This window comes from Erpetoichthys calabaricus, chromosome 2 (genome assembly GCF_900747795.2).
Source record: "Erpetoichthys calabaricus chromosome 2, fErpCal1.3, whole genome shotgun sequence".
Classification (NCBI taxonomy): domain Eukaryota; kingdom Metazoa; phylum Chordata; class Cladistia; order Polypteriformes; family Polypteridae; genus Erpetoichthys; species Erpetoichthys calabaricus.
Window position 1 is genome coordinate 100,119,665 of NC_041395.2, and position 13,000 is coordinate 100,132,664.

At 38.9% G+C, this 13,000-nt stretch overlaps 1 protein-coding gene across 1 annotated transcript in view; it reads right to left on the reverse strand.

Moving 5' to 3' along the window:
• LOC114645314 (otoancorin-like) overlaps nucleotides 1-13,000 on the reverse strand; it is a 158,201-nt gene that overhangs the window by 100,515 nt on the left and 44,686 nt on the right. Inside the window, exons 5-6 of the mRNA XM_051923129.1 lie at nucleotides 10,749-10,849; nucleotides 2,876-2,982 (exon numbers count right to left, since the gene is read on the reverse strand). Of these exons, the coding sequence (XP_051779089.1) occupies nucleotides 2,876-2,982; nucleotides 10,749-10,849 (208 nt within the window). The remainder of the gene's footprint in view (nucleotides 1-2,875; nucleotides 2,983-10,748; nucleotides 10,850-13,000) is intronic.

The window sequence follows — 13,000 nt, forward strand, 5'->3', positions numbered from 1 at the left end:
ACCTCATCAGTAACTACCGGTAGGACTGTATTTTCGGTTCTCCATTTCAACATACAGATCGCTGGACTTAACTTGGTCACTATTCGTCTTTCAACCTGTTTCGTATATATGGACTTTGCTATGTGGTGTTTGTGTTTATTTTGTTTATGTGTAATATCGCCGAAGGGGTCAGGGGTGGTATTACTGTTCATTACTTATTTCGGGTCATTATAGTTGAAATTGTTGCCATTCCCAGTGTGCTTTATTGTCTCTGTGGTGAGTGAGTGTGTGGGTCGATCCAAGGCTGGGGACGTTCCTGGGATCTCTGCTATTAAAATAAATAAATCACCGTCATCTGTGACGGTGTGGATCTTAGCGGCCCCTGACCGCTACAACCTACTCCCTACTATCGCTACAGATCACAATGTCATCAGCAAACATCATAGTCCACGGGGACTCCTGTCTAATCTCGTCTGTCAACCTGTCCATCATCATTACAAATAAGAAAGGGCTCAGAGCCGATCCCTGATGTAATCCCAACTTGAATGCATCCATCACTCCTACCACAGACCTCACCACTGTCACACTTCCCTCGTACATATCCTGCATAACTCTTATGTACTTCTCTGCCACTCCCGACTTCCTCATACAATACCACAGCTCCTCTCAAGGCACCCTGTCATATGCTTTCTATAGGTCCACAAAGATGCAATGCAACTCCTTCTGGCCTTCTCTATACTTCTCCACCAACATCCTCAGAGCAAACTTTGCATCTGTGGTGCTCTTTCTTGGCATGAAACCACACTGCTGCTCACTAATCATCACCTCACTTCATAACCTTGCTTCTACTACTCTTCCCATAACTTCATGCTGTGTCTCATCAATTTGATTCCCCTGTAGTTACTGCAGTCCTGCACATCCCCCTTATTCTTAAATATCGGCACCAGTACACTTCTTCTCCACTCCTCAGGCATCCTCTCATTTTCCAAGATTCCATTAAACAATCTGGTTAAAAAAATTCCACTGCCATCTCTCCTAAACACCTCCATGCTTCCATAGGTATGTCATCTGAACCAATGGCCTTTCCATTTTTCATCCTCTTCATAGCTGTCCTTACTTCCTCATTGCTAATCAGTTTCACTTCCTGATTCACTATCTCCACATCATCCAACCTCTTCTCTTTCTCGTTCTCTTCATTCATCAGCCACTCAAAGTACTCTTTCCATCTGCTTAACACACTCTCCTCGCTTGTGAGTATGTTTCAATCTTTATCTTTTATCACGCTAACCTGCTACACATCTTTCCCAGCTGGGTCCCTCTGTCTAGCCAATCGATACAGGTCCTTTTCTCCCTCCTTAGTGTCCAACCTCTCATACAACTCATCATACGCCTTTTCTTTAGCTTTCGCCACCTCTCTCTTCACCTTGCGTCTTATCTCCTTGTACTCTTGTCTACTTTCTGCATCACTCTGACTATCCCACTTCTTTGCCATCCTCTTCCTCTGTATACTCTCCTGTATTTCCTCATTCCACCACCAGGTTTCCTTCTCCTCCTTCCTCTTTCCAGATGTCACATCAAGCACCCTTCTTGCTGTCACCCTTACTACATCTGCTGTAGTTTCCCAGCTGTCTGGTAACTCTTCACTGCCACCCAGTGCCTGTCTCACCTCCTCCCTAAACTCAACCTTGCAGTCTTCCTTTTTCATCTTCCACCATTTGATCCTTGGCTCTGCCCTCACTCTCTTCCTCTTCTTGATCTCCAACGTCATCCTACAGACCACCATCCTATGCTGCTTAACTACACTTTCCCCCACCACCATTTTGCAGTCTTCAATCTCTTTCAGATCAACTCTTCTGCATAGAATGTAATCTACCTGTGTGCATCTTCCTGCACTCTTGTACGTAACCCTATGTTCCTCCCTCTTCTTAAAATATGTATTTACCACAGCCATGTCCATCCTTTTGGCAAAATCCACTATCCTCTGACCTTCTTCATTCCTCTCCTTGACACCATACCTACCCATCACCTCCTCGTCTCCACTGTTCCCTTCACCAACATGCCCATTGAAATCTGCTCCAATCACCACTTTCTGTCCCTTGGGTACACTGTTCATCACTTCATCCAACTCACTCCAAAAATCTTCTTTCTCACCCATTGCACACCCCAGCACTAGTGCATATGCATTAACAACATTCTTCATCACACCTCCAATTTCCAGCTTCATAATCATTACTCTGCCTGACACTCTTTTCACCTCCAAAACACTCTTAACATACTGTTTCTTCAGAATAACCCCTACCCCATTTCTCCTCCCATCCACAACATGATAGAACAATTTGAATCCACCTCCAATCCACCTGGCCTTACTCCCCTTCCATTTAGTCTCTTGCACGCACAATATATCACCCTTCCTTCTCTCCATCATATCGCTAACTCTCTCTCCTTACCAGTCATTCTGCCAACATTCAAAGTTCCTATCCTCAGTTCCACTCTCTTTACTTTCCTCCGACCTTCAACCGATCCAGTATGGAAATTTGTATTGTTGTCCGCATATTGATTTGACAAAATTTTACACCGGATGCCCTTCCTGACGTAACCCTCCCCATTTATCCAGGCTTAGGACTGGCACGAAGAAACACACTGGTTTGTGCTTCCCCTGTGGCTGGCTTCATCAATCCATGCATCCATCTGTTTATTTGCAAATTTGCTTAATCCTGATCAGCGTTGCAAAGGTTTCATCTTTATTTTACTGTGGAATTTTGTAAAAAAATTCAATTGCTCTGAAGATAAAACCCATCCACTCCTCATTTATGGATTAAGTTTGTTACATTTACACACACTGATAGCCCTTTCAGTCTTTCCATAGCAGTGGAAATGAAAAGCTTCAGATACTTACTGAACTGTTGCTGCTCTCAGCCAAGGCCTTCAAGGTAGAAATCGGAGCTTGCAAAAGAAAACGCATTAGCAACTGGAGCACTTCAACGGTCATCCAGCTAGCAGTATCTATGTAAAAAAATAGAAACAAAGATCAATTTTGACAAAATAATGAATAAGAAATTTTCTATAAAGTGGCCACATCAGAAATCACTATTGAAAGACTCAATCAGACTATTGATAGCAAAAATCACAAACTAAGCTCTCCCTTATATTTGTAACTTTCTATAAAATAAACAGTTTACTTTTGTTAAATCTTGGAGAAACAATTCTATTTTACCACAGGAAAAATAAATTCCACTTCTGTATAAAATTGACCTTCAATGAATTCACAGATATTACACAATAGGAAAAGAAAATATCAATTCATTGCTGTTGAGTTAAGTTCCAACACTACATCTGCCAGCTTGAAAGAGCAAGAGTGGCACTCCAGTTTCTAAATTTGTCTGCAAAGAAATATGTGCATTTTAGAGCATCTTTAACCCAATAAAGAATTATAGGGTGACTAAATCTTTAAGATAGGAACCGTCCCTGGATTGGGTGCCAGCTTTACCACAGGGCATAATCATAAGGGAAGTACACCAAAGAGCCTGGGGTAACATCTATACAATTCTATTTATTTTGCATATGACTCTTCACCGAGTACAAGCTCTGAGTATTGAATATATATAGAAATGTAATGCATTGACACCAAATGATTAAATACAATATTTATATGCATAAATGCACAAATTACTTAAAAGAAGCAATAAAAACAGTGAATCTTGATAATTAATGATGATATAAATTCCAAATCATTATAATTGAGATATGGCAGTTGATGGAGTGAATAACACAATTTCCAGTTAACATCCATCCATCCATTTTCCAACCCGCTGAATCCGAACACAGGGTCACGGGGATCTGCTGGAGCCAATCCCAGCCAACACAGGGCACAAGGCAGGAAACAATCCCGGGCAGGGTGCCAACTCACCGCAGGACACACACAAACACACCCACGGGCCAATTTAGAATTGCCAATCCACCTAACCTGCATGTCTTTGGACTGTGGGAGGAAACCGGAGAGCCCGGAGGAAACCCACACCGACACGGGGAGAACATACAAACTCCGTGCAGGGAGGACCTGGGAAAGCGAACCCAGGTTTCTTAACTGCGAGGCAGCAGCGCTAACATTGTGCCACCGTGCTGCCCTTTCCAGTTAACATATGGAGGGAAAAAAAAACCCTGGCAATGCATGGACAGTTATAACTGACAAAGGCTAAATCGCAATGCCCAAACCCACCCAACCCATACACTCTACAGTTTTACAGAAGTACATGTGAAACCTTCAGATTGATAGAACAAGGCATGGATTTGACCCCAGTATCTTTAAGCATGTCACCTTATATATATTAAATACAGACAAGAAATCTAAACATTCTTTGGAGAAAAATTTGAATATTGTTCTTAAAACAGGCATTTAGACACTTATCTTACATTCTACTGTGAAACAATCAGACCTCGTGTCCTTGAAGAAAGATAGTTCATGTACATCTTATGAAGCACAGCATCCCAGTCCACTCTGGCTAGGGTGCCGCCACCTCTTTTGTGCCCTAATGGTGTGTATGATTTCCATTTGCATTCGGAATTTATAACATGTATTTGCGATATAAACGAGTTGTTGAACTGTGCAATGTGCTTTGCTGTCAGTAGATGTTGCTGCGGTGCTATTCCTTTCAGCCATGCTGCATGCCCACTCTGCTGTTCTTTACCTGTCAGCAATGATGCTTTTTTTTACTATCCCAATTACATGGCCAACGTAACCTGCACCTCCAATTTGTGGGTTATGCTACACATTTCACGTCATATAATTAAGACCAACATCAAAGGTTTCGCATTGCAAATGGAAGCCCATAGCATTTTATATAGATAGATAAACTGCATTTCATTTAAAAGAAAAATGAAAACTGTTTTGTTATCTGACATTATTATTTAGTGTCCTTTGCCAAAATTTTCAGAACTAAAATTATTAAATGAAAGATTTGTTTAGTTCCTCCCAGTTTGAATTCCCATCTGGCGATATTACTGTAAATGTTGCTTTTTTTGTTGTTGTTTTTTTGTATTTGTTGTTAATGCTTAGGATCTTGAGAATAAAAAACAACCCTGTGTAGCCTCATTCATTCTAGCCACCCATCTGAACCTGCTTTCTCCATTACTGCACAGTAGGGAACCTGTAGCATTTGGTGGTAGAAACTGGAGCCAAATATACTTGTCCATCACATGGAGAACTTTTATACACAATTGTAACCACTCACTTGGGACTTACTTGGAGTTAGTAATCTGCATAACATGCACATCTTTGCCACACTGCTGGAAAATGGAGTGCCTATAGAAACCAAAAAGTACTGTAGTACTGTATCTAGCTGCTGACTCTATAGTGTAGTACCTTGTGACACATTCTAACATCAACAGGTTTTCACCTGAATAAAAAGGAAGATACAGTAAGTTGTAGTGTGGTAGTAAACACCTTCACTAAAAGATCAAACTAGGGTACCATGAAAAATGCACTACTTCAGCGTGGTTCTATGAAAAGGCAGCAGCATTTCTTACCCTAGTTATTTCACTTTGATGTTTGAAATTTTTGTGTATTTAGATTATATTAGATAAACTTTATTAACTCCATGAGGAAATTCAGATGCATACTGCAGCGGAAACATAAAAAATCAAGGATACAGACTCACAAGACAGATAACAAAGCCAATCAATCAACTGAGAAATAAATAAATACATGAATAAATAAATAAACTAAAGAGTACATCAGGTGGAAGCATTAAATTACCTGATTGCAGTGGGCAGAAAAGATCCCCAGAGGTGCTTCTTAGCTCATCGTGGTGGAATGAGCCTGTGTCTAAACGTGCTCCAAGAGAACGCCTTCTGGAGGTTATGGAGGGGATTTTTCAGAGAAAGGTACTTAGAACATTTTCATGTTTTCTGACTGTTCATTGGTGTGGTGACTACACTGTTTTATCTCACCTCACAGCAATTTCAGAATATGATTTTCATGTGTTGATGTTGCACTATAAGCAGATAGAATGTAATGCTATCTCAGTGTACTCTTGGTTGCTCTGCAAGTTTATTTTACACAGAACAATCATATCTGTCATCCTGCACCTGAATCCATCTACTAATTGAGTCAATTTTTTAATGCAGTGACCTCATGGCTGTTCTAGACAGAATGTCACTCTTTCAGCTAAATATCTTTAGACATCACACAGACTACATCACTGAAAATATCAAAATACATACATTTTCTTTTGATTTGCTGTTCTGTCATGGTGCTTAAATAGTCTGGTTTAAAAGAAACCACAAGGGTTTATAATTTATTGAGATGGAAGGGTCCTAATGATATTCTCTTTTTTTCTTCAATTGAAAATTATTTTATTGTGCAAAATATTTAACAGAACCATTTAAAGTTAATGACAATGAACTTCTCTTTAAATAATCCACTTCTAGACAGTAGAAATCAAAAGAAGGTACTCTTTATACTCCATAGATACTGTGCAACCTGCAGGCTCTGGCAATTATGTGATGAGAAAAAATGTTTTTGCTTTTGATAATGGAACAATTGAAGGATACCACCAATACCGTGACACATGCAATATCAAATATTGCAGGGACTTTCTATATTGACATAGATAATATTGTCTTTCGTGTTTTATAGAATCCCAATAGGGCTGGATGGACTTCTGGTCTTGGAACTCTTAGAGGTTTATTTTGTTTAGTATTATCACCAACAAGTGTTTTTGTTTTCCTCTTTTCTTCTCTTTAATCATCCAACCGTAGCATATGTTATCAAACTGGACATTGTCTTTTACCATTTTAACCATTATAGATTATACAAACTGGAGTTCTTTCATTTTAACTTCTAAAGCGTTCATTTTCTTTCACTACTTGAAAAGCAATTTGGGCTACACTTCTGTATGTTTAAAATATGCTATACAGTATAGATAAATGGTGTTGTTGTTAACGAAATTCTACGGATTTAAACGGATTACAAAAGCAATAGATGGATGGAAGTATCGTAACTTCTACTTAACCATTGGAGAGGGTACTTTTCTTTTGTGTAGTATTTTTTCTAATTTTAGTTTCTAATTTTTATTTTTTATTTTATGTAATTTTTTTCTAATTTTAGGCTATTGTGACCCAAAGCCTTATATAACATTTGTTTGAGATAAGAAAGATCTATAATGAAGCCTTTGAATAACTTTTGAAACTATCATAGTATTTCCTTGCAACTTTTAATTATGTAATAAATAATAATTAATAAATACTTAGCTAAAGTGAGGACACAGCTAGACCACTTAACGACAAATAAGAAATTAAGTTTTCTTTTGTTTTTTGTTTTTGTTTTCACACTAGTGCATATGATCAGAGTTAAAATCTTAAGTAGTCAGGTCACACTTTGTTAATATAAAAGAGACCACACTGTGATCTTCATTTTGGCCAGAAGGTGGAGGTTACGTTCCATCATGTTGCATGATTCCTGAACAGTTCAGCTTTTTTATTATAAAACAATTGTTTCAGAAATTATTTTAAAAGCCAACTTACTTCATTCTATCACATGAGAAGAATGTTACAGTGACTCAGACTCATTTCTGAACCCTTTTTGCCCTTCAAATTAATTTTCTTCAGGAGGTGTAAGAGCTCTCTTTGAGTCTTTCATCAACAACAACACTACCACCATTTATTTCTAAAGCACATTTTCATACACTAGATGTAGTTCAAAGTATCTTTATAGGATGTTCAAAGGAAGAGTCCATCCATCCATCCATTTTCCAACCCGCTGAATCCGAACACAGGGTCACGGGGGTCTGCTGGAGCCAATCCCAGCCAACACAGGGCACAAGGCAGGAAACAATCCCAGGCAGGGTGCCAACCCACCACAGGACACACACAAACACACCCACAGACCAAGCACACACTAGGGCCAATTTAGGATCGCCAATCCACCTAACCTGCATGTCTTTGGACTGTGGGAGGAAACCGGAGCGCCCAGAGGAAACCCACGCAGACACGGGGAGAACCCGGGAAGCGAACCCAGGTACCCAGGTCTCCCAACTGCGAGGCAGCAGCGCTGCCCCACTGCTCCACCGTGACGCCAAGGAAGAGTTACATGAAAAGAAAATTAAATTAGTTAAAAATAATGTGTAAAATAACAAAAACAAATCAAATTCAGGCTTATATATAAATAGATCCTTAAGTAGTAGATAGAGTCCTTACATATAGTATCATATTCTAAGTCTCTAAAGATGAGTACGACTTCCCTATTTTGTCTCCTATATTCATTTTGTACAAAAAGTAACAGTGTTGTTATCTTAATTATTATTATTTTTTACGTGAATACAAAGGTGTTTTTAAATAAGCATTTCAGCTTTGTTCAAATAAAATAGTAGCAAAGGACAATGTCTGTTGAACATGGAACACATCAGAGCTTTAATAATAATAATAATACATTTTATTTATACAAGGCGCCTTTCAGGGAACTCAAGGACACCGAACAACAATAAATAAATAAATAAATAAAAGACACAATTATAAAAAAAAAAAAAAAACTTAAAACATCAGAAAATCTAGAAATTAAAACCAAACAAAACCATTATAATCAGGAGGAAAAAGAAAAAGCCATTTTAAACAGATGCGTTTTAAGTTTACATTTGAAGGATGAATATGATTTGATATTTCGGAGATCCGCAGGCAATGAATTCCAGAGCTTGGGAGCAGAACGGCTGAAAGCTCTGCTCCCCATGGTGGTTAGACGGGCGGGAGGGACAGTCAGATGGGTGGAGGAAGAGGATCTAAGGTTACGGGATGGAATGGCAACATGAAGAAGGTCAGACAGATATGGAGGGGCGAGGTTATGGATGGCCTTAAATGTTAATAGTAGAATCTTAAAATCAATACGAAACTTAATCAGGAGCCAATGAAGCTGCTGCAAGACCGGAGTAATATGGTGAATAGATGGGATTTGAGTGATGATACGTGCTGCAGAATTCTGGACTAACTGAAGCTTATGAAGAGATTTATTCGGGAGACCAAAGAGGAGTGAATTGCAGTAGTCCAGCCGAGAAGTGACAAGACTATGAACAAGAATGGCAGTAGTATGAGGAGTGAGGGAGGGGCGAATGCGATTAATATTACGTAGGTGGAAGTAAGCAGACCGGGTGATGTTATTAATGTGAGATTGGAAGGATAGAGTACTGTCGAGGATGACACCCAGACTCTTGACCTGAGATGATGGAGAAACAACAAAGTCATCAATAATAAGAGAAAGATTATTGGTTTTGGATAATGATGATTTTGAACCAATGAGGAGAACCTCAGTTTTATCACTGTTTAATTTAAGAAAATTCGAAGAAAACCAGGATTTAATTTCAGCAATGCAGTCAATAAGCGAGGGTGGTGGAAAAGAGGAGGTGGGATTACCAGCAAGGTAGAGCTGGGTGTCATCAGCATAACAGTGAAAATTAATGTTATATTTGCGAAAAATATTGCCAAGGGGAAGAAGGTAAATAATAAAAAGAAGAGGCCCCAGGACAGAGCCCTGGGGCACACCAGAGGTAACAGCGGTGGGTTGGGATGTGAAGGTTTTAAGTTGTATGAACTGAGTGCGGCCTAAGAGGTAGGATCTAAACCAGTCAAGTGGAGTGTGGGTAATGCCAATCAGAGATAATCTATTAAGGAGAGTGGTATGACAAATAGTATCAAAGGCCGCACTCAGATCAAGGAGGATGAGAATAGTGATTAGACCAGAATCAGCAGCCATAAGGAGGTCATTAGTAATTTTAACAAGTGCCGTTTCTGTACTATGAAGGGGGCGAAAACCAGACTGGAACTTTTCATATAGATTATTATGAGATAAATGGATGTGAAGTTGGATAGCTACTATTTTTTCAAGAATTTTGGAGATAAAGGGCAAGTTAGAAATGGGGCGAAAATTATTGAAATTAGTAGGATCAGCACCAGGTTTTTTTAGTATTGGGGTTATAGCAGCAGTTTTAAAAGATGAGGGAATAATACCAGTAGTGAGAGAAGAGTGAATGATGGCAGAAATGAGAGGGACTAGAGAGGGGAGGCAGGCTTTAACCAGAACTGTAGGCAGGGGGTCCAGCTGACAAGTAGATGACTTGGATTTGCAGATGAGATCTGAAATTTCAGAGGAAGTGGGAAGCTGGAAAGAAGAGAAAAAGTGAATAGGCGAGTGTAGTTCAGAAGGAATATAGAGAGGATCTGGACCAAGGTGCTGATGTATCTTTTGGATTTTCTCGTTGACTCTAGCCATTTAGTTTTTATTTTACTCATAATGGTAAAATAAAGCTGTTTGTTTTTTCATTTCTCTCTTTTTCAACAATTACAATTACAACCAAGATAAAAAAGAAATACTTTGGGTTATAACACCATCCTATTTTAACCAGAAATTTACATGTATAAAACAATGTGGCAAGGTGAGACATTACAAGTGATAATTCTCATTGCGCATGAACACTTCCAGTCACCACTGACATTTTTCAAGCAAAGAACTGGATGCAGATGAGGCAGTGGTACCTCACTCCCACCATCTAATGACAGAAAGACACGTTGCTGTAAGTAATTTGGTGGGCTACGTGCACGCCGTGGCCAGCAACAGTACTGACCATAGGTGTTATGTGACATTTCTATGAGTAATAATGTAATAGGTCATGAAATGAAAGGTGATTCAGCAAGATCCTGCCATAACTACCATATAGTATTGTTCCTCAGAAGCTCTTGCCGATTAAAAGCTATATCTCATATTTCAGCATTAATTCAGAGTTGTTTACCTTTTCCTTTCTTCTGATTATAAACTGATTCAATCCAGTTGTAGATAGCTTTCCTGGTCCCAGGGTTCAAATCATCATAAACAGAGTTCAGGGCATTCATTCTGTAAAGTCAAGAAGTATAAATATTAAAAAGATCTGAGTGTTCATGACAATAAGCTTTTGCAATGTTTACAGCTTCTGAATAGTTCAAATTATTTGTGCATGTAGAATACAAGTGAATTAAATGAAATTAGGGTCAAACTTGCCATAGCGGTCTACAGATTTTGAATATGAATAGCAACTATGGCTCTTGTATCCTCTAGTGAATGACATCACTTTGACAGATGGTCAGCTAATGCTCCTTTAGTTTACTGCCGCTTGAACTTTCTACCTAGGTCTCTATTTAAGTCTAATGTTTTAATTGATCCTGACAAGCCATATTTTTCTGCCATGTATTTTAGATACTCTGTCCCTCTGCTTATTTTATATTCTAATTACCTCATTCACACCCACAGGGCTGATAATGATTCTACTGCACATTTTTTACTGTCCAATTATTCCTGTGCACCTGCGACCCTATAAACAGGTTATGTTACGCTTTTGTCCTTTCGTTTTTTGTTCTAGTTATTTTTCTGGTTATATCGCATTTTCACCTTATTTATCAGGCATTTCAATTATTACATGATGCACTTTGTTACCTTTTTGCTTTTAATTCTGTTTTCCTACTTTTTTGTGCATAGTGATGACTTATGCCGTAAAAAATGAAGAATGCTTGCTGAGGTGGCAACACCTACCGTTAAAGTAAAAATTCACTCATTATTGTCATTCTATCTATTTGATGGCCTCAAAATTATAAACTGTTCATAATAATATTGTTGAACTTTGTTTAGCACTCTGACAAACTAAAGGAAACCAATTTTCTAAAGTTTATCAAATTCTGATTTCAGATCAAGCATATTCTATATCGACTTACATAATTACTGACTATTCTTATCAGAGCAGAACTACCTGCATTGCAAGTTAGGGAAAGTGGCCTGACATGTAGATTTGAGAGCAGCACTCAAAACGATAATGGAGCAAAACAATGGTGAACATTTTCCACTTGTGGCAAGCACAAGACAGAGTTAAACTAAACCATTTAAAGAAGCAGTTCTTCATTATTTATGCCAAATGCTTTTTCTGTATTTTTAATACACTCCTTTCATCATGACAGGACAGTGAAAATTAAATTGTTGTTTAGTCCCAGTTGGTCATTTTCTGCACTGAGTTTGCACTTACTCCTTAAGACTGCATGAGTTTATATCTGAGTACTCCTGTTTCCCTCCCACATCTAACAGATGTATGTGAACTGATGACCCCCTAAAAGAATGTGTGTGTGAGTGTACCCTCTGATGAACTGATGCCTACTACTGAGATGGCATACATTGAGACGGGGAGAGGCTGTGGCCCACCACTGGTCACAAATGGAAGGAGTGACCTTTTGTCCAACATAATGCTTTAGAAATGTAGAGCTTGATAACAAAAAATCGCATTCTCAAACCTACTTAATCCAATGCAGACTAGGAAGAGAGTACAATAAACAAACCTTTACAAATAATCACAAAAACCCTTTTTTAGATTTAGGCATAAATCCAGTGCTAAACCTAAACAAGACCAATCACAAATAATTTAATTTATCTCCTCTCAAAGTAAACATCATCCTGTAATTTTTTAAATGCAAATTTATTTTCTTGTAAAAAGCAAATTTTCTATTAAGAATCAAATTGACTTTTACATTCATTTGTTTATTTTTTATTATGGCTTGCACAAAGCAGACAATGTTATTTATTTACTCCTGTGCTTGTTTTAGTTCAGTTTTTACTTATGAGCCATGTATGCAAAATATAAATATGTTTCCAAATTCATTAGAAGGTATCGTGTTCACAATGATTATCCATTCCATCCATTATCCAACTCGCTATATCCTAACTACAGGGTCACAGAGGTCTGCTGGAGCCAATCCCAGCCAACACAGGGCGCAAGGCAGGAAATAAACCCTGGGCAGGGTGCCAGCCCACTGCAGGGCACACACACACGCACCCACACACTAGGGACAATTTAGGATCGCCAATGCACCTAACCTGCATGTCTTTGGACTGTGAGAGGAAACCAGAGCACCCGGAGGAAACCCACGCAGACACGGGGAGAAAATGCAAACTCCACGCAGGGAAGCGAACCCAGGTCTCCTAACTGTGAGGCAGCAGCGCTACCTGCTACGCCACCCCCACCATGAT